The following is a 23,335-nucleotide window of genomic DNA, read 5'->3' as shown; positions in this document are numbered from 1 at the left end:
GAAAGAAACACTCACTCATTATGTGACCTCAAGCAAAAAATAATTGCCTTCACCAGACTCCATTTCCTCACATGCTAAAATGTAGACAATTTCCCCACATTTTAGCAGGTTATAGTGATTAAAAAAGATTAAAAGAAATTGTAGATGTAAATCTGACATTTAACCAGTGTTAGTTCCCTCCCTCTTTACTTTGGCAGCTTGAAGGAAACCCTTGATGAATAAAAGCTTGTTAGGATGAAATACATTAAAAACAGTAAAGAACAGCCTCGGGTTCTATCAGTTTTGAGCCAAAATAAAGGAGAGGAATCCTGGGGTCAGAAAATGTGGGATATGTTGGGAAACATATTATTAAAATGGCAATTATCAAATGAATTTCCTAGAAGAGATTACATGCAGCATTTACTAAAATTACAGAGCTAAGGAAGCAACTCTCAGATAGAGTGATCCTATCGATCTCTCTCTCTCTCTCTCTCTCTCACACACACACACACACACAAGGAAACGTGGCAGGGGGGAAGGTTAGCAGTTTAAAGTGAAGTCGCTCAGTCGTGTCCGACTCTTTGTGACCCCATGGACTGTAGCCCACCAGGCTCCTCTGTCCATGGGATTTTCCAGGCAATAGTACTGGAGTGGATTGCCATTTCCTTCTCCAGGGGATCTTCCCAACCCAGGGATCAAACCTGGGTCTCCAGCATTGTAGACAGACGCTTTACCGTCTGAGCCACCAGGGATAGCAGTTGGCAAATCCTTCAAAATGACAGCTGAAGTATTACTGAAATAAGACTTTCTGGATAGATCAGAAGTCAATGACAGGTTTTAAAATCTGGTTTAGAGTCAGAGAAGGAAAGAAGGGAAACTTTCTAATCTTCTCAAAGGAATTTCTGACGCCAAGAGCTTAATTTTCACGATCAAGTCACTTAAAACTAAGATGATATTGAAACAGAAAACACCAAGCATTAAATGGAGTAAATGTATTCATCTTAAAAGTACATATCAACTTCTGATACAAGACAGTAATTCTCATTTGTCCTACTAAATTTATTCCTTCAATCAACTGGGCAACTAGTTGTACGGTATGCACTATGTGCTAGATGCTGGGAACATGTTATGAACTGCATATGACATAACAGACATGATCCTTGTCCCCACAGAGAGCACCTTCTTAATAAAGGAGCTGCCTGTCTGGTGGGGGATTATGCAATACCTTCATCAATTATAATCATGTTAATAGCTGTGAAGAAAAATAACTGAGTGCTGTAAGAATATGGCAAAGCGCATCTATCCTGCAGGAGTTTACAGGAAGCCCAGACACAGTCCCCGAAGGAACAATGCTTGAGCTCAGCTCGGAAGGACTAGCAGAGGTTAAATGGGAAGAAAGGAATTAAGGGTGACGCATCTTTGATAACAAGTAACAGAAGGTACTCTTGCCTAGAAAATCCCATGGATGGAGGAGCCTGGTAGGCTGCAGTCCGTGGGGTGGCTAGGAGTCAGACACGACTGAGCAACTTCACTTTCACTTTCCACTTTCACACATTGGAGAAGGAAATGGCAACCCACTCCCAATCCCAGGGACGGGGGAGCCTGGTGGGCTTCCGTCTATGGGGTCACACAGAGTCGGACACGACTGAAGTGACTTAGCAGCAGCAGCAACAGAAGGTAATGCTTCTTAGGTCAAGACAGAACCTGGCTCACTGGAGGAAGGGGTGGGAGAAAATCACTGTGGCTGAAGTATGGAAAGATAGTGTGAAAAGGAGCGAAGACAGACAAGACTCTGGAGGAAAATGGATGTCTAGGCTGCAGTTTCTGACTATGCAACTGAAATCACCAAAGAAATATCAAACTAAAAGACAATGGTATCAGGAACGTAGCTATGGTGCTCTCCACAAATATAAGATGCTTCAAGGAATTTCTATTCAGTATAATAGAGAAAAAACTGGACTGGAAAATAGGGTTTACTGCATTTAAACAAAGAAAATCTACCTGAAAAGTGCAAGAAATTCCCAGCAGGACCTCACTTCCTAGCTACAGCAGCAAAGGCTAGTAGAAGCGAGTGTCCCTGAAGCTGTCAGTGAGGCTAGAATGACGGATCCTCAAGTGCTTCATAAAGGCACCTGCAGCCAGGGCAAGCCAGAGCAGGGACCTAGCTTAAGCCAGCTGCAGACTGTGTACTGAGTAAAGCAAACGCTCCTGCAGCTTCCAGTGAAAATGGCCATTTCAATCACAAAAGAGCGGCACTGGCCCAGCCACAACAAACTCAGAAGCTCCTCACCCTGGTGACTTCCTTCAGCCACTCCCCAAATGCACCTGGATGGAGAATCAGCAGAAGAGAACTACAGCTCAGCCTCAACAGTTCTCTTTCTTCACAAAGAAACTAAGAGCCATAAACATAAGAAAAATATGTGCAGTATCGCTAGTAATTAAAGAAAATTTTAAATTCTTTAAACCAAATTTGGATTTTCAAAACTTATCAATACCTTAAAACAACATAAACATGAAGAAAACAGCACTTTCATAGAATATGGTCGGTGTGACATGTCATGTTCATATAAATAAGAGAAAGTGGGTAAAACTTTTGACTGCATAAAATGCACTTGCTCTTAAAAACGTGTACACTCTTTGACCCAACAATTCCACCTCTTAGAACTTACTCCAAGGTCATACAGATTTGTTCAAAGATTAAACTACAAGAAAGAGAACCAGTTTTAAGTTGCTATAAATTAAAAATAACTTAAATGTCTAATAAATGAGTAGTTTAACTAGTTATCCACTTGAATATTCATGCATATTAGGCATCCCTTCAAATTATAAAGAAATACATGATGGTTCTGAAAGATGTCACAAATATTGTTGAGCTTTAAAGGCAGTGTGCAAAATAATTTTACATGTGAAAAACAAATGTTTGAAAAATACGTTTGTATGCTTCAAAACATACAAATACATATATGAAGAAAAAAAATACGTATATGAAGGCAAAGAAGTATATCAAATACTAAGAGTAGTTTTAAGGGGAACTTTTTATTCTTTTTATTTCTTATTTTACATAACTTTTATTTTCAACTTTCTTATAATAAATATGGATTACCTCTGTAAAAAGAAAATAGACTTCTTATTCAACAATTTTTCAATAGTTTTGTAATGTATGTGTAAATAACTGTACTAGGCTAAGTGGATAACCATGGGAAGTAAAAATAAATTTTTATCTCAACCACAGAAAACAATCATTTCGAGATAGTAAAACCATTACAAGTCTAGAAGACACAATATCTTTAAGACTTTAAAGCAGGCCAAAATTTCATAAACAGGAATAGTTACAAAAGCCAGTAACTATGAAAGAAAAGAATGATTAATTGTGCTTAGTCACTTTAGTCATGTCTGACTCTTTGCGACCCCATGGATTGTAGCCTGCCAGGCTCCTCTATCTGTGGGGATTCTCCAGGCAAGAATACTGGACTGGGTTGGCATTCCGTCCTCCAGGGCATCTTCCCAACCCAGGGATCTAACCCAAGTCTCCTGTATTGCAGACAGATTCTTTACCATCTAAGCCACCATGGAAGCCCTACTGCGAAAGAAAAAAATGAGTAATTAGGCTTCCTCAGTATTAATACGGAGAAGGCAATGGCAAGCCACTCCAGTACTCTTGCCTAGAAAATCCCATGGACGGAGGAGCCTGGTAGGCTGCAGTCCATGGGGTCGCTACGAGTCAGACATGACTGAGCGACTTCACTTTCCCTTTTCACTTTCACACATTGGAGAAGGAAATGGCAACCCACTCCAGTGTTCTTGCCTGGAGAATCCCAGGGACGGGGGAGCCTGATGGGCTGCCGTCTATGGGGTCACACAGAGTCGGACACGACTGAAGTGACTTAGCAGTAGCAGTAGCAGCAGCAGTATTAATAACTTCTGCCCATCAAAAGACAATATTAAGACATTGGAAAAGCCACAGAACAAGAGGTGTCTGCAATATGTGTATCTGACAAAGAACTCATTTCCACACTGTTATAAAAAAAACGCACAAATCAATAAGAAAAAGACAACTCTTTTTTTTTTTAAGGGTCAAAAGATTTGAACAGGCATGTCTCTAGACAAAATAGGTAACTGGTCAACAGGCAGGTGAAAAAATGCTCAACATCATTAGTCATTAAGGAAACTGTCGTGGTCCAGGAGCAGGTTGGAAAAGAATTTCCAGACATGAGACAGAATGAGAGGGAAATAAAGTTTATTAGAGTGGGAGACGCTGTTATAACAGCAGGCCAGCTCAAGGGAGAACGGTGAACAGGGGTCCTTACTCCACTTTTATACCCAGGGTACAAAGAGTGGGATGGGGTCTTGCAGGTCATTTGCTGATTGGATGAGGCACGTATACTGGGTGGAGGAAAAAGTAAAGCAAATACCTTCTCCCTATGGAGTCGGAGTGGAGACAGGTATACTGCTCAGGAGGGCCTGAAATCCATTAAAAGTTACAACATGGGGCAGGGGAGGACGATAAGGGTCTGATTTTTCTGTTTCTGCATTCCAAAACCCTCCTTGGTTTTAATCTGCTCTTTCATCCTTGGGTCACCACAGAAGTGTAAATTAAAACCACAATGAGATACTCTTTGTCGCCTATCAGCATGGCTAAAATTGAGTGACAATGTCAAGTGCTGACGAGGATATAGAGCAACTAGAATTCTGATACACTGTCAGAGGAACTCTAAGAATGCACAGCCACTTTAGGAAAAGATGTGGCAGTTCCTTAAAAAACTAAACATACATCTACACTACCCCAGCAATTCCACTCTTAGGTATACCCAAGAGAAAAGAAATGTCCAAACTAAACTTTGAACACAAATGTTCATGTAAGGTTTATTACTAACAGCCAAAGACTGGAAACAACCCAAATATTCATCAGCAAGAGAATGGATAAACAAAACTGTTGTATATGCTTAAAATGAAACAATACTAAGCAATGAAAAAGAACAAACAACTGATATAACAAGAATGAACCCCAGAAACATGTTGGGCTAAATAAGCCAATCACAGTAAGAATATACGCAGTATATGCATGCTGTAGCTGTCTCACCTGTATGAAATTCTGAAACACACACAACTAATCTACAGTTATAGAAAGCAAGCGACCAAAGCCAAGGATGCTGCCGAGGAGCCTGCAAATGGTAATGAGGGAAGTTCTTTGGGGGTATAAATGTTCTATCTTGATTGTGGTAGTAGTTATATAAGTGTACCCAATTTTCAAAACTCAAATAGTATACCTGAAATGAGTACATTTTATTGCATGTATAACCATCAATAAGCTGATTAAAAAAAAAAAACACCACAATGTAGATATCCACACACACTCAACAGAATGGCTAAAATGAAAAGAACTGGAAAAGCCAAGAGGCTATCTGGAGCTCTACACATTAGAGTCGGGCATCTAAATGGACAGAAGGGCTTGGGAAACAGTTTAACAGATCTACTGAAACTGAGTATATGCCTATCCTCTGAACCAGTAATTTCACTCTGGGGTTTTTACAACTGAGAGAACAAAGTGCTTATGTTCACCTTAGAAATGTTATTCATAATAAAAGCCAAAAATTGGAAATAAGCCAAGTAATGTGTCAACAATAAAATAAACATGAACTACATACACAATTGGAATAATGGACCAAGAGGGGAAAACTGTCATATACAACAAAATGGGGAGTTTCACAGATACAGACATGACTGGGGGTGGGGGCAGAAATATAAGAGTATATATTAATATATGCTGTATAACTCAATCTACGTAAAATCCAAAAACAGCCATAACCAAACAATAGTAAAAAAAAAAAAAAAAAAAAGAGGCCAGAATAGACATCTGGGAGGGTTTACTGACTGGGTGAGCCACAGACAAGAGAAAGCCTCAAGCGGCTCCAGTCTCTTCTCTGTCTGGAGCTGGGCAGTGGTTACACAATGTAGTGCATACCTATGTAAAAAAACCATTGAGCTGTGCACTTAAGATTGGTGTTCTATACTATTTGTAAGTTAAATACTTACACGTGTATGTGTGTGTGGATATTCAGCTGCCCTGTAACCAAGCTCTGTTCACCCCTTTAAGCTGGAAGCCCTTGACACAGTACCCAGGTGTGGTTTCCATTAGTGTGAGCCACTCCCATGCCCGGTCTGCTCGTTCACACGTCCTTCATGTCTACCTCCCTCACATTACCTGAGCTGGCAGTGCTACCAACAATAGGACTGGATACAGTCGTGCCCTAACCAGACAGGGAAGATGTCCAAAATACTTACTAACAGTGTATAAGATTTTAATAAAGGTGTAACTTTAAGTCTACAGTACAATCCCTTATTGATTCACTATCCTTTTGATTAAATTCTTGCTGAGATTGTGGAGAAAACTAAATACGAGGAGCCAGCATTTGAAAATAAGTTCCAGCATTACTAGTATTTTGCTTGGAAGTTTAGTTCCCTAAAGTTTACAAACAACTTTCAGGAATAAAGCCATATCAGAGACTTTGTTGAAGCATGTTATTGTGCGTATTACAAAACTAAGCACAGTGACGATGCATGAAACTATTACTACTGTCTTCCAAAATTAACCAACTGATTAAAAAATATGTGGCTAACTTCCAGAAACCATGGTTAACTTCCAGATACTGATTTATGCATACAAAGCTTTTTACAAACGGGACTTCATATTTTAAGAGTCTGACTTACATTCTTTTCAGTACATACACAGGAACTCGTATCAGTACCATCTACCCATTCTGCATTTACAATGTCTACTTCCTCCTCTTCTGCACCATCTGTTACTATCTTGTGATTTCTTCCCTGAAACATACAACAGTCTATTAATTGGTCTCCCTGCTCCACTGCATCCTCCAAACTGACTGCCAGAGTGATCTTCCTAAAGCACAGATTTTGCTCAAACTCTTCAAGTCACCTCTCATCTCACATTACACCCACTACTCTCATCCTTCCTTTCCTACAGGGAGGACAAGTTCAAAAGAAAGTCTCACAGGAGCTATGGCGGTGAATAGGAAAGGACGAGCCTTGGCTCAAAAAAGCAGCCATGACTCAGCTCCAGTTTTCAGATAAACCAGTGTTTTGATGGAAAGTGTCTCAATTTTTAAAATCTACATGGATCAAATAAACTACATCTGTGGATCTCTATCTACAGGCTACTTGTCTGTAACTTATGACCTAAAGGATAACCCAAGATTTGATTATAATCTCTTTGCAATCTGCAATCTACCTCAATTCCTTCACACAAACTACACCACAACCATCCATATAACTACTTACTCATACCTCCTGGCAGACAACACACACTATGGCCTACCAGCTACTGCTGTTCACCCACTTACTTTGCTATGAAATCCCTCTTCCACCCTGGTACATCCACATCCATTTTGCTCAGGCCTCAAAGGATAACTTTTTAAATTTGCCTTTATAAAATTCCCATTCTTTTCTAGCTTCCACACATTGTACATCCACCTTTCATGATCCTTAGCAGTTCTCATATTATACTACAGTTTTGTTTTTTTTTTTTTGACTGTGTGGAGGTTTTTTTTTTTTTTACCAAGAAAGAGAGCATGTTTTCTTATTTATTAATTTTTTTGCCTTTATGAATAGTTTCAAAGATAATCAGATCAAATGTAATAATTTCACATCATATTTTTGTGATGAATATCTTCAGTTAAAAGTGGATTATATCAGTTAGTAACTGTATTTGTCTGACATATTATACTACAGTTTTTAACGTAAAAGATTGCAAGATTCTGGAAAACAGATATACATCTGATTCTGTTCTGTATTTCCAACATGATCAAACAGAAACTGTTGATTACATACTCAATAATTAATGAATTGAGCTATTTATCTGCCTATATGCATGGCAATGAGTACTTCAACTAGATGGCCATTACACAGTATGATTCCTAGGATTCTGAAAATCAAAAGGCTAACAGGTTCAGAAAAATATCCCTGTAACATTAACTTTGACTCAGAACTAACATGAACCCATGATTCTTTTCAAATACATATTTTAGTTCTGCCTACTGAAAAGATCTAGAAGCAACAAAACCCAACAATATTGATTTTGGTTTCTAAACACCATTCTCCACTAAAAGGAACCAGAGCTTCTTGGAGAAGCTTGACTGATTCTTGATACGGAGGCAAAGTAGAAGACCAACGAGCACACCAAAACCGATGGACTCCTGTGAGAAAGGAAGCAGGAGCTGCCCTGAGGGGCTCTTATTAGCCAAACCCGAGCCCCCATAGACTGTAACTGACTGTCAACATGCTGAACAAACGAACGTCCACAAAGAGTGCAGCGGAGGCCTGGGTGACTTCGAGCTCGCAAATACAGACGAAGTGACAGAAAGCCACAGTCTGTAACTTGTAATAAATGATTTCAGGCTCAGGAAGCTGAAACCACAGGGTGAATGGCTATAATGTAACAGGTGATTTACAAGGTACCAAAATATTATTCCATAGAGTCCTTTCTAATAACAGATAATAAAACTGGACCTTAATGGAGAGATCTGAATGCTGCCACCTTAGACAAACGATCAAACTCAGCACAGCTCATAATGGGATAACTTGTCATTTGAGGTGCCTCCCGACATGACTCAACCCAAAGTACACTTCACCGATGATGAAGCACTCTTGTCAAAAATGTTTAAATGAGCTGCAATCAAGCCACTCATATAACTTCCAGTTTACAGGAAGTCAGGAGCTAGAGAAGCAAGCCCAATAACACCATGAGGAAATGTTCAAACAAGTGAAGAATGCTGCACATCCTACAGGACAACTGAACTGGACTTTAAAAAAAAAAAGTCAATCGCAAAAGACAGAAAAGGGCAGAGACCGCTAAAATGAAAATAAATTCAAAAGACATCATAACTAAACACAAAGGGCTTATTTTGTTTGGAACCTGGTTTTTGTTTTTTTAAAGAAGGTGTGCTCGAAAAGACTCTTGGGACAAGTGGAAAAATTTAACTGAATATTATATTACGGAATTACTTTCATTTTCTCAGATAAAAACAGTTTTGTGGGTTTTATTTTATGTAGAAAATGCATATGACTATATTTAATATTTGGTTATAATATGGAGATGTATACTATATACATGGTGCATGTATTATGTGTGTCGGCTTTTAGAGAGGAGAGGTTATTTTTATTCTTAAAAGGTACATATTTTCAAATTAAGAGTACTTACTTGGGGAGAGGACACAAAAGGGAGGAGGGTGGGAAGGGAAGACCAAGGTGGGAGCAGAGAAATGATTCAAATAAGGCAAAATGTTAGTAACTGTTGAGCCCAGCTGGAGAGAGTATACAGGTGTCTGTTGTACTGTTTTTTCCTCAACTCTCATATAAATTAAATTCTTTATAATAAAAAGTTATGAGGAAAATAAAAGAACAATTTAAAAAGCAACCAGTTTAGAAACAATGTAACACTGTTACATTGGTTACATCTGTCCTCCACTACCTTCAGGAGTTAGTCCAAATTCATGTCCATTAAGTCAGTGATGCCCTCCAACCATCATCCTTTGCCGCCCCTTCTCCTTCTGCCTTCCATCTTTCCCAGCATCAAGGTCTTTTCCGATGAGTCGGCTCTTTCCATAAAGTGGCCAAAGTGCTGGAGTTTCAGCTTCAGCCCTTCTAATAAATATTCAGCATTACCCTTTAGGATTTTAAATAGTTCAGCTGGAATTCCATCACCTCCACTAGCTTTGTTCCTAGTAATGCTTCCTAAGGCCTACTTGACCTCATATTCCAGGCTGTCCAGCTCTAGGTGAGTGACCACACCTTCATGGTTATCCGGGTCATTAAAACCTTTTCTGTAAAGTTCTTTGGTGTATTCTTGACATTTCTTCCAAATCTCTTCTGCTGTTAGGTCCTTACCAATTCTGCCCTTTATTGTGCCCATCCTTGCATGAAATGTTCCTTTGATAGCTCCAATTTCCTTGAAGAGATTTCAGGTCTTTCCCATTCTATTGTTTTCCTCTATTTCTTTGCACTGTTCATCTAAGCCTTCTTATCCCTCCTTACTATTCTCTGGAACTCTGCATTCAGTTGGATCTATCTTTCCCTTTCTCCCTTGCCTTTCCCTTTTCTTCTTTCCTCAGCTATTTGTAAAGCCTCCTCAGACAACCACTTGCCTTCCTGCATTTTTTTCCCCTTGGGATGGTTGAGTACTTATCGCTAAAGAGAATGGGAAACATTTCTTCTTACTGTATACTCCTTTTTGCACCTTATAACACAGACATACATGATGTATTCAAAGTTTTTGATAAGTATTGATTGTAGCTGTAACGAAATCATCATATCTTCATGCTTGCATGATCAAAACCTAATTACAGTGGAGTTATAGCTCACCTGAGAATTACAGTCTAAAGTCTGTGCATAAGGTGAAAATAGCATATAGTAAAAATCTGCCTTAAAAATCTCTTAAACATATGCCACACTGGACCAACACACCATCTCAATTATTTCTACACAGCTAATTTTCACACAAGCACTTGAACAGTTTGCTGTTTCTTCAACTGACTGACTAGTAGATGCTGAATAGCTGGTTTCTGCTCCCAGGCCTCCTGCTGTGATGTTAAAAATGTGTCTTATCACAGCTAGATGAGAAGCATTCAGGAATTGAAACAGGTTGAGAGAAGAGCAAATTTCCATTTCCCATTTCACACTTAATCCAGAACGTTCACTGTTTAGATTAATTTCCCCTTGTTTTTGTCACTGGATGTAAAAAATGAATTTGACAAATCTACGAATGGACAGAGGAGTCAACTGGGTCGCAAAGAGTCGGACATGACTGAGTAACACAAATGTAAGATGTGTAATGACAAAATGGCTCTTTCAGAAATACACTTCAAAAACTGCATCTCTTTTAATGAAATAAATCATTACAGTGGGAAAAATATCACAATCCAAACATAATGGACTAATTTGGAGATTGGGAATAGGCTGTCACAATTCCCAGATCAAGGTGAAAAAAGAGTAGTAACACCTCTTGTTCAACATCATAACCTGAACTGTAGCCCATTTCTTTATATTAGCATTTCCAGGCACAGATATAGAGATTCCTCAAGTCTTTATTTACTCTTATTAATCTTCAGTTCAGTTCACTTGCTCAGTCGTGTCCAACTCTTTGCAACCCCAGAACTGCAGTACACCAGGATTCCCTGGTGATGGAGTTGTCCATCACCAACTCCCAGAGCTTTCTCAAACTCACGTCCACTGAGTCGGTGATGCGATCCAACCATCTCATCGTCTGTCGTCCCCTTTTCCCAACTTCAATCATTCCCAGCATCAGGGTCTTTTCCAGTGAGTCAGCTCTTCGCTTCAGGTGACCAATGTATTAGAGCTTCAGCATCAGTTTTTCCAATGAATATTCAGAACTGATTTCCTTTAGGATGGACTGGTTTGATCTCCTTACAGTCCACACTCTCTCAAGAGTCTTCTCCAACACCACAGTTCAAAAGCATCAATTCTTCGGCACTCAGCTTTCTTTATAGTCCAACTCTCGCATCCATCCATGACTACTGGAAAAACCAAAGCTGTGACTAAATGGACCTCAGTTGGCAAAGTAATGTCTCTGCTTTTTAATATGCTGCCTAGGTTGGTCATAACTTTTCTTCCAAGGAGCAAGTGTCTTTTAATTTCACGGCTGCAGTCACCATCTGCAGTGATATTGGAGCCCCCAAAATAAAGTCTGTCACTGTTTCCATTGTTTCCCCCTCTATTAATCTTCTAATTCCACTAAATAAAGTTAGCTACCACTTGAGGCTAAATAAAAACTCCCAAACGTTTCTTTCCATGCTCTCTTTGGCATGCTCCCAATCAATATTCTTACTAGATACGTCTCCTTTTAAGAGGATTCACCCAAAGGCAACTCAAATTCATTAACCGAACTCACTTCTTTCTCCTCCCTCCACACTCCCCAGTCTATTCTTCTAGTCTTCCCTATCTTGAAAAAGAGAACAAATATCCATTCTGGCGCCCAAGGCAAAAATCTAAAATTTATATTATATCCCATCCATCTTTTACTCCTATAACCAATCCCCAAGTCTGGTAGGTCCTATCACCTACATCTCTTTTAAGTCCACCCCACCTCTACCATGCCCACTGTCAATGCTTTGGTTCACCCTTAATCATTGCTCACTTGAACTAACTAGTCCTCTTGCCTTGAGTCTCTTCAATCCATCTTGCAGACACCTGAAAAGTTAATTTCTTAAATGGAAATTTGGTTACACCACTCTTTCTACTGAAGGAACAAAAGGCTCAAGAACAAGTTCCAGAAGAATGATACAGTGAGGTAAAAACAAGCTCATTTAATAATATGAAGTGATACAAAGAGAATGTATCATGCATTTTTTTATGAGTATGTCCCTATTCCACCCCACACTATAGGACCAAATTAAATAAGCTAGTAAGTGTATTTCAGTAAAAAGAGGCCTCAGGGAAGCAAGGAAAATTCAACTGCCTTCTTAGAGACAAAAATGAACAAAAAATGGATCCTAAGGAAGGACTGATGCTAAAGCTGAAACTCCAATACTTTGGCCACCTCATGCGACGAGCTGACTCACTGGAAAAGAGTCTGATGCTGGGAAGGATTGGGGGCAGGAGGAGAAGGGGACAATAGAGAATGAGATGGCTGGATGGCATCACCGACTCGATGGACATGAGTTTGGGTGAACTCCGGGAGTGGGTGATGGACAGGGAGGCCTGGTGTGCTGTGATTCATGGGGTCGCAAAGAGTGGGACACGACTGAGCGACTGAACTGAACTGAACAGCGATAAAAGTGCCTTAAGGAAAACAAAGAGCTTCCCAGATCTGTAAGACAAGACTGCATTCAAGCCGAATGTATTAACATGCCTAAAATGAATGCCATAATCAGAAAAGGATATGGGAAGTAAAAGCAAGCAGAGAAGCTTAAAGAAGACAGAAAAACCATCCATCCTTAAAGTAGAAGATGAATGAGGTCGTCTCAGTCTCAGGCCAGCAAATATATAACTTCCCTGGTCAAGTCCTTGCTAACTAAACCACTTGATTGGCTTGAGTCTTCAGGTCCTTCTAACTAGTGTTTCTTATTTGAAAATCTGGCATGTTGAGTAGGACCTAATAAGCAAATCTACCAATCAGAAAAGTTTACATTAATCACACCAACATGCACATATCATTATATATTAATAAACTGGAATTCTGATTTTACATATCAGTCTTCTAAGTCCAATCATGGGATAAGGAGCTGGCTTTCAGCAAGCTGACAAGATCAGATTTCTAAGAGAGTTAAGTCCAGAATCAGACATAGGATGAAGTTAAATTCAAAAACTGTATTTGTGGCTATTTAAATTAAAATTTAAAATCCAGTTCCTCCGTTACAGAGCCCCATTTCAAATCCGTCACATGCGGCTGGTGGCTATCATATTGAACAGCACAGATAATGACCATTTCCACTATCCAGAGTTCTAACTGGACATCACTGTTCTGGAAGATGACCTTAAGCTAACCCCACTGTGAGTCCTCTCAGGAAACAGCCTGGTAGAGTCTTGGTTCACTGACGCAGAATCCAAGAGCTAGACTATCTTCTACAGAAGGTACAAAACAAAACACTCAACAACAATTGTTTCCTTTCCCTTTGTAAGGATTTCATGAACTCAGATACACAGTTTTAGTCTTCAGGATTTCCACCCCTCTGTTTATCACTAGATGATACTCCACAAACTTGAGGCACAGACATTAGAAGCACATTCTCTAAGCCAAACTGCCTAGATTCATATCTCACCTTTGGCGCTTACTAGATATGTGGCCTTGAACATGTTATTTAAGTAGTCTAGCCTTCAGATTCCACATATGCAAAGTAGAAATAAGGGGACCAACTTCACCGGGTTACCATGAAAATGAGTTTACACATGCAAAGTGTTCAGAACTGTGCTCAATACAGAGTAAGTGCCCAGGGTTAACTGCTACTACTTTTACTATCACCATCACCACCCTGAAAGCTCTTCACTTTCCATGTGGAAATGTGAAAAATGCTCACCCAGAAGAAATATTAACAAATATAAAGGAATAAAATAAAAGAAGGATCACAAAGCCAAAGGGTCAGTCTATGATAAAGAATTTTTTTTTAAGATTAAAGGAAATGAGTACTCTGGAGTGCTTAAACACCAGAAAAAGTCATGAGTTTCCTGAAAATGTCTTACTTGTAAGACTGACAAACCACAGGTTAAAACTAGTCTACATAATAAGTTACAGAGCTATTTAAATAACCAATGAAAACTAAGGAGGAACTGAGAAAATACAGGTTTGTGTTCACTAGACCAAATGATACTTCCGTGTATAAAGCATATTTTGACAATTAAATGTACAGCCTTTCCTAAGTTACCTTTAGGTTCACTTGATAAACTGACCAAAGATCTTCTAATTTTTTCATTAAGAAGGGAAAGCATCAGATATAAGCAAAATATCATGCCAAACAACGATCCATCAGGTAGTCTCCAAGTGAAACCCTGCAGTAGAAAATCACACCTGGCTCTAACGGTATAGAGACAATATGAAAATCCTGAAGTTAAAGTGCAAACTTCAGCAAATGTAGCCAGATGGAAAGATCCAGAGCTTTGGAGACACACAGGCTCAAGCTTAGAGCCTGGCTCTGCCACTTACTTGCTGTATGACTTAATAGCTGTAAGTGGCTCTGCCGCTTACTAGCTGTACTAACTGTACTTACTTAATATTCAAGAGCTTCATCTTACTCTGTAAAATACACATGAAGCAGAGGCCACCTAAATAAGAAAAACATGTAAAGAGCCTACAATAGTGGCTGGTACTTAGTAAATGCTCCATAAACAGTAGCTAATTAGTAAATTCTGAGGAGACTCTCCAGGAGTCTTAAGAATAAAAGACCACAACTTTACACAGTAACGACAAAAATTATTTTGACAAGGTAATAACTATAAATCATGAGATAATACAAAATAATCATTTGTTTCCCTTATTTTCCAACTTATTCCTCAAACAAAAGTCCCTTGTTTACTGAACTGTATTTCTTGTTAGGCTGTGACTACAAACCTTTTGGGCCTATATAATAAAAATAACTACATTTCTTACACTGAAACAAAGTTTTGACTAGCAAATACCCAACTAATCCACACCAAAACATAAACATAAATATCTAACATTTTTTCCTTTCTTTATCATATTGGAAAAAGAAGTAAAGGAATTTTAAGTTTCTCTCAAAGAGTTGAGTTCTACATAACAAAACAGTACAAGGTAATTGCTTACCTGGACAATATTTTGTACTTCAGATCCACCAATCCAGAATGAATGGGGGTATTCCCTTTCAGACTAGTCTGAGAAAAGACAGCAGTCAAGCAGCTTCCAAGATTCTTTCCGTTTACTGTATCCAGCTTTCTTCAACAAAATCCCAAACATGCACTTCGGTAACTGTTGAAAGACAGAAAGCAATCCATACACCCACCATGGCACCAGCGGCAAAGGACAGCCACCAAGAAATGGAAGGAAGGGTCAATGGAGAGGTGGATCTGAAGCACAGAAAAAAAGTTACAAGCCCTGAGTCAGCGGTTTCATATAAGAGGGTCGCAGGAGCACTGCTCACCTCTGTGTTGACAGAGGGATAAGAAATTCTACAAAGAAGGAAACATCCCTAACATTAATACTTATTCATGACAAATATCGTGCAATTTCCAAATACATGATAAAAATTTCCTCTACTATCCATATAAATTGTCCCAGATCATTCAGCTACAATGAATTTTATCCATTTCCTAAAACTGCTCCTCTACAATTACAGAAACTTTGTCAGTCATAATTAATGGGGAGGGCTCAAATATTTCCTAATAAAAATTTATTTAAGCACCTAACAAGAAATTTTTAAGTTTGCTACACATAAGACATCTACACATCACTCAAATTTTCAACTCTCAGCTAAAATACAGGACATTTCAAAACATGTGACATAACTTTAAGAGTGAACTCCTGACTCAGTAAAGGCCAATCCCCCACAATGGCCAGTCACTGGGTACACTAGGGAAAAGAAAGAACATAATAAACAATTTACTAGATAACACCTTTAAACACATAAGCCCAGTCCATCTTATATCAACATTCTTTTATTACCATACCAACTCTTACAATTAGACTATAAATTCTAAGCAAACTACAAGGCAGACAGGAAAAGGTATTCAACAGGATGCCACAGATAAAAAGTTAAAAATTCAAAGACTGTGAAACTGCTTGCACATAAATTTGCTACTTCCTAAAATGTCACACTGCTGCCAAAATGTTCCTGAAGGAACCATAACGCCTACCTTCACTGAAGGGCTACTCATGGACCAGGCCTTTTACATTCACTCAGTTCAGTTCAGGAGCTCAGTCCTGACCGACTCTTTGCAACCCCATGAATCACAGCACACCAGGCCTCCCTGTCCATCACCAACTCCCGGAGTTCACTCAAACATTCATTACTCATATTTAAAAACATGAGAAGAAATAACTTGCTCAAAGTCCCACATTCACTAGGTGGTAGAGCCCATGCCCTTTTCACAGAATATGGTGGCCTCCAAAGTCCGAAGACCAGAAAGACCATGATTCCTGGGGCAAAAGAAACCAAGCTCTAAGCTAACTGATGTCAGAACAGAGAACCACAAAAATATAAAACAGTAAGTACTGCAGCCTCAGTTCAGTTCAGTTCAGTCGCTCAGTCGTGTCCGACTCTTTGCGACCCCATGAATCACAGCACGCCAGGCCTCCCTGTCCATCACCCACTCCCGGAGTTCACTCAAACTCATGTCCATCGAGTCGGTGATGCCATCCAGCCATCTCACTCTCTGTCGTCCCCTTCTCCTCCTGCCCCCAATCCTCCCCAGCATCAGAGTCTTTTCCAGTGAGTCAACTCGTCGCATGAGGTGGCCAAAGTATTGCAGTTTCAGCTTTAGCATCAGTCCTTCCAATGAACACCCAGGACTGATCTCCTTTAGAATGGACTGGTTGGATCTCCTTGCAGTCCAAGGGACTCTCAAGAGTCTTCTCCAACACCACAGTTCAAAAGCATCAATTCTTCACAATCCAACTCTCACATCCATACATGACCACGGGAAAAACCACAGCCTTGACTAGATGGACCACCTTTGTTGGCAAAATAATGTCTCTGCTTTTTAATATACTATCTAGGTTGGTCATAACTTTCCTTCCAAGGAGTAAGCGTCTTTTAATTTCATGGTTGCAATCAGCATCCACAGTGATTTTGGAGCCCAAGCTGAACTAAAATACAACTGAACTTGTTCAGCCATCCTGAGAGGGCCAACTCCCTTCATCTTGCCACTTAAAAGCACTTCAAAATCAAAAACTCATGCAATTCTTAAAAAAAAAAAAAACTCATGCAATTCTAATGCCACAATATTAATTTTATACCCTTGCCCACGCAGTGTGTTTAGTGGCAAAGATGTGTCTGTGACAAAGTATCCCAACCCCAGCTGAAACCAAAGAATTCTTGAATTCCGAGATTGGTCAATAAATAGTCCATAGGCAAAGACTAAAGATGTTCTGGTTTTTCACGTATAGGCAAAGCACTGAAGTGACTGAACTACCAGTCTAAGAGTAACCTCTTCATAGCAAACAGGTGGAAATATCTTAATATCCCCAACTTAAACACATTATGTAAGCAAAATCACAAAGAATAAGTGCTCAAGCTCTTCTCATTAGTCTAGAGCCTAATAAACTACAAACCCAATTTTGACAAAAATGCTAATGGGCTATGGCTAGTAGTTAACTGCTACAGCAATACAGTCTGATTTTCAAAGTGTAACTCACCACTACAACCAAAACACAGCCACAACAATCTAACAGACTCATTTCTGAGCCTCCTGCACCATCAGGCCTTTTTTTCCATTAGTGAGTTAACTTTCCCCCTCTTTCCTTCAAATAAACATTTACTGAATGCCTAATTGGTGGCAGGCATGATGCCAGAGAAACAAAGATTAACAGATGCCAGACCAGGATAGAAAGGATTAAGTTCTTCATGTCCTCTGCCCCTTCCTCTTTGAGTCTCCCAAGCAATCATTTCACAGAACCAAAACACATTTTATCATTAGTTCCCAAAACTGGTTAAGAGTTCTCAATTTAACTCTAAAATAATAATTATTCGGGTTCTTTTCTCTTAACAGAGTTCTCACTTAATTTTTTCTTCTTCCGTGGACCAGTGGTTTGCTACTAGACAACAGTTTTCGATATTCATAGTACTTAGGTATTTGCACACCCACTCCAGTGTTCATGCCTGGAGAATTCTAGGGACGGGGGAGTCTGGTGGGCTGCCCATCTATGGGGTCGCACAGAGTCGGACACAACTGAAGCGACTTAGCAGCAGCAGCAGCAGCAGCAGGTATTAGAACATCTCTCTACTCACAAACTTTTTTTCCATTTACATGTTAATGTCCCACTGTTTCCACTTCACAGCTTTCCATTCTGTGAAGGTCTTCATCACTGACTAACCCTGAGAGGGAATCTCCTAAAAATGCTTCCTGCTGATATAACTGAACTCGGCAATCTTTGAATTTTGTTAATAAGATCCAGTTTAGAGATACCCCACTGGACTGTCAGGTCTACCTGGCTGGTGTCTCATTTGCCTACAAACTTCCTGTTAGGCAATTGTGATCAGCAGAAACTGAACTGAGGGTAACAAGCACATTCTTGACCAACAGGTTTTTCCCCTTTTGTCAACTAATTCAATGAACAACAATAGAACTCAGGAGGAAATCTTGTATCCAGTCACCACTTACTCTGTTAAAGGTCAAAATCACCAGCAAACAATAATAAGAATTTAAAAATTCTAATTTCCTTGGCTAAACTAAATTGATCAAACATAAATCACTGCGCTCAGTGTTAGTATGAACAATTACCAGTCTCCTTCTACCAGGATACCTAAAACAGGGTTAAAGTGGGTTCTCTCCATAACAGTACAGGTCTAATTATGTCTAATAGGTAGTTCTTAGTAATTGTATTTCCCAGATTTCCAAGGCAGTATTTACTTTGTATGATTTCATCATTTTCCCCAAAGAAGCCTCATTAAATACATGGCTAAAAGCAAGTGAATTTTAGGCCTCTGCAAAGCTTCACAATTAAGTACATGCACACATCAGGGGGAAAAACTAAAACTTTTCTCACACCATCTCTCTTGACTGTACTTGACAAAATATGGCCCCTGTACTTGCGGGGAGAGTTAGCTTGGCAGACAGTTGCTGAGAGACAAGTCTTTGCAAGGTCCTTTCATATACATCTCTCATAATCCTCCCAACACTGAAGCGATACCTGCATTTTTTTATTTGTACACACAGTGAAATCTTACCAGAGAAAGGTTAACTTTCTTAAGGTCACACAGCCAGCAAGTGAGAGTTATGATACAAACTCAGTTGTTTTACCCTAGAGACCATGCCCTTTATGTTCAATCATGTTTCTCTAAGGGCACAGATCCTTAGAACCTGTCAACTGTTTGGCAAGTTCACATCCACAGATATAAAAGGAATTTGGTTTCCTCAATATTCTGCTATCACCACGCTCTGGGATGTATATAAATCAATTTGTATATGTTTAAGTGTCTGTAAATAATGGTTAAAATATCTATGAACAGAAGTTTGTGCAACACATACCACCCTTCTTTTCCCTTTAGCAGTCTTTCTCCCTGTCCATCCCCACTTGTCTTAAGAATTATCAAACAGAAATCTTAAAAAGGTTTCATAGCATGAAAAAAAAAATCTAACATTAATTTCAATCAATATCTATTGCACACCCAAGCACTAAACATAGTGAAGGATTCAAAGGACAATCAGCTTTAGACATGATCAAAGTTTCATGATACACAGGAAGGTCTGGTAAGTCCCATATGCATTAGGAACAAGTTATTATGAGAATTAGTGATACAGGTGAGAATTCCCACAAAAGAGAATGGCTAAGATACAGGCAGACAGCAATAATACAAGGAAGCAACCAACAGGGAAGCGCAACTCAACATTTACTGAACACCTACCAAAAGAAGGCACTGTTGAGGGGTTTATCATTTAACAGGGACACAGACAGGAAGCTACAATACAAGCCCAGAGTATGTTCAGTGCCACAAGATAAACACACAGTGCCAGAGCTCATTCATTTAACAATGATCATCATGTAGGCACTGCTATCGATATAAAAACAAAATTATAATATAAATATAATATAAACTGACATCAAGAAGAGGTATCTAAATTGTGTTCTGAGAGGAGAGGAGAGGACGTCATCAACACGGGGTGGAAGAGAGGATTGCTGAGATCTCACCTAAGTCAATTTGGCTGGAGAGCTATTAGGTCCTTCCCATTAATATCAGTAGCCTGAGATACTTGGGCTTAGGTCAATTCATATCAGTGCTGACAAAGGAAACTGAAGAACAACAGTCCTCCACACTTTGGCTGGAATATAGAATAAGTGAGGAATGTGAGAAGAAAAAGCTTTGTAAGGGAGGCAGGAATCTGAATTGTGAGGACTTCAAATGCTTTCTTTCCCTTTAACTGTAAACATCACCAGGTAGAACCCAAGATCCCAGGCTCCTCACAGCGCAGGAAAGTCTGTTTCTAAAAGTCATAGGACCAAACGTAACTACTCAGAGGAATACTCGTGCTGTTCTGTAAACCTATGAAATGGGCTAGCAATTCTCCTGTGCTACAGAGCTCTCTCAGTTTCCAGAAGACGGCAGGCAGGGGTCAAGAGTGCCAAGACATGTGAGCAGGATCAGGTTTGTCCTTATCAAATCTGAAAGGACATCCAACCTACTCCAAAATCAGGAGTAAAAATTGATAATATATTTGAGCCACAAGCCGCCTGAGGCCAATCAGTGAGGTCTATAAATAGCATGTGATTTATTTCATTTGGACCCTACTTAAGCCTTTGTCTATTTAATCTGCATTTGGTAAAGCAGCACATGGCTAGAGGCAGATGAGGATAAGTGATGGTGACACTCAATTTTTTAAAGGAGTCACTAAACAATCCCACTTATTCCACTTAGAAAGCCAAAGACAAGAAGGGGGGCAGGGGAGAGATGTAAAAAGAAAAAAAGATAATTACTTCCAATAATGTCGTTTAGTTTCTTTCATCTCTCTGGTCTTGTGGCCTGTCTGTACTTCAACAGCTCTAAAAATAGATTTGATATTATAAATTCTTAATGAGATCCAATGTATTTTACCTATATTACTACATTCAACAAGTAATATGGCCATTCAGAGGTAACCAGAAGGGAAATGATTCACTTAAGGTCACTTAGCCAAGAAGCGAACCATTCAGCAGCCAACAACAGAGGATAAACTGCCCATTACTTGAGTAAAGGGGGGAAGGGGGACTCTCACACCCACAGAGGAAGCAGGATTATCTTTCCCAAACCTTTAACATTAACTTTTGCTATTTTCTAACAGGCAGGCCTAATGACCATTTCTTCCAATTAGCAAGTCTGGGAATGCTTTCTAGTAATAAGGGCCTGAGCACAACTCAAATATCATGTGATACATAATGCAGCTTTCATTCTTCCCAGTGAAGTCCACCACACTAGACAAAGCCTGGTGAACTTCTGTGTATTTCCAAATGGTTTACTCCTTTTCTACCAGTAATATTAAGGCTAATTAAAACCAAAGTTGGTGACGGAGAGAGAAGCCTGGCGTGCTGCAGTCCATGGGGTTGCAAAGAGTCGGACACAAGTGAGCAACTGAACTGAAAACCAAAGTCAGAAGTTTAAGAAGCAGTCCCACAAACTAAGTACGTACTGGGCCAATATAAGGCCACGAAAGTCATTTGACCGTTAAATTATTCACCACCAGGAATTATAAATTCAGTTGTCTTGATCAAGAGTTTACAGTCTATATTAAAGACTGAATCCTATGAAGTAGGTCAGCTGGAGAAGCACTTTTTGTGAACCTGGTCACAGGCAGGGGCAGGAGTAACAACAGGGGTTACATTTTGAATATTTAATTATTCTATCACCAGTTTTATTTCCTAGGAAACTGAAAACGTGCAAGAAAAAAAGGAAGGATGAATCAAAATCAAAGAAAGTAGAGGGATGAAGATTAAGAAATTGGTGAAACCCTGTTTCCTTTCTTTGATAGAGCACACTCTGGAATATCAATTGAAAGTTATCCTGTTAACCATTAAGTACCGAACTGGTACAGGCAGCATAATCACAAATATTTGAGTACTGAAGCTGACTCATAAAAATCTAAAAATATTTCATGCTTTAGGCTTTCAAAATACCATCAGTTTAACCCCTTCCCCTCCTTTCATCATGTTATTTTGAAACCAATGTAAAAAGTGTTTTTAATCTAGTTCTGGAAACTATAATTAAAATGCAGTGAATACAGAAAGCCATGTGCAATTAGATTTTAAGGCATTATCATTCCTACACCTGATCCTGGGATTTACTAAATCAGTTAAGTATCTGTGCTATCTATAACACTAAAATAAATATATACATGTTTACGAAACAGTTGCATAAGAGTCTTAACTGGTAGCCCTTTGAGGGAATATCACAATCTGTATATGAAAAGCCACTTTTAAAACTGATCCAGATGATTACCTTATTAAATCTTCTTGTTAAATTTTCTAAGAATTCCACTTAATAATGTCCCTGAAAAGCCTGAAGTATCTTTTCAGATCAAACAAGTACAATCATGTAAAATCAAAACACACAGGAAGCCAGTTATATTTAGGAAGAGATTATTTTTTTCCACATCCATTCAAAGACATTAAATGGATTATACTGTACTTTAAATCTTTTGAAAAAAAATTCTAGTTATTTTATTTTTGGCTGTGCTGAGCAACTTGTTGATTCTTAGTTTCCTGACCAGGGACAGAATCAGGGTCCTCTGCAGTGAGTCCGACCCACTGGACCACCAGGGAAGTCCCTAGTTATTTTTTAAATGAATGGAAATGGAAGGAGAATTTAGCAGCCAATTTCAAAGAGATACCAAGTTACAATTTTTTGCTATGCCTTACTCCTCCTGTTGTAAGTACAGGTATTGTATATATTTAAGAATATGTACTGTATGTGTAATTCCATTAGGATATTTTACCAAAATAACCCCTACAAAATTTGCAGAATATCAAAAGCTTGATTACAAAAGTTTGATAAAGTTGTACTGAAAAGTTACCTAATAAGTGAAAATCAAATAAAACTCGTATCAGTATCCCTTAGAAAGCAACCACACATGTGCTCGCGCACACACACACACACACACACACACACACAAATCAGAAACTACCAGAGCTTTTTTTTGCCCTCTAATTTCCAAGACTGCTGGAGAAGTGCAGTGAGTTATGCAAAGGACA

The 23,335-nt window shown here is 39.1% G+C and overlaps 1 protein-coding gene across 8 annotated transcripts in view; it reads right to left on the bottom strand.

The window, feature by feature from the left end:
• The window catches only part of FBXW11 (F-box and WD repeat domain containing 11), a 131,532-nt gene that overhangs the window by 106,533 nt on the left and 1,664 nt on the right, over positions 1-23,335 (bottom strand). For 2 of the 8 annotated variants that reach the window (XM_055421821.2, XM_055421823.2), the window contains exon 2: positions 15,266-15,427. The exons of 5 other annotated variants lie outside the window; for them this stretch is intronic. Coding sequence is in view for 1 of the 3 variants with exons in the window: in XM_055421822.2 (XP_055277797.1) it covers positions 11,216-11,293 (78 nt within the window). In the remaining 2 variants the exon portion in view is untranslated. Of the gene's footprint in view, positions 1-11,215; positions 11,523-15,265; positions 15,428-23,335 lie in introns of all 8 variants that reach the window. One more of the 8 variants, XM_055421822.2, reaches the window with a different exon arrangement.

Source organism: Moschus berezovskii, chromosome 18, assembly GCF_049115385.1.
Source record: "Moschus berezovskii isolate FMDL1 chromosome 18, NW_MosBer_1.0, whole genome shotgun sequence".
Lineage (NCBI taxonomy): Eukaryota > Metazoa > Chordata > Mammalia > Artiodactyla > Moschidae > Moschus > Moschus berezovskii.
This window is presented reverse-complemented; position numbering and strand designations above follow the sequence as displayed.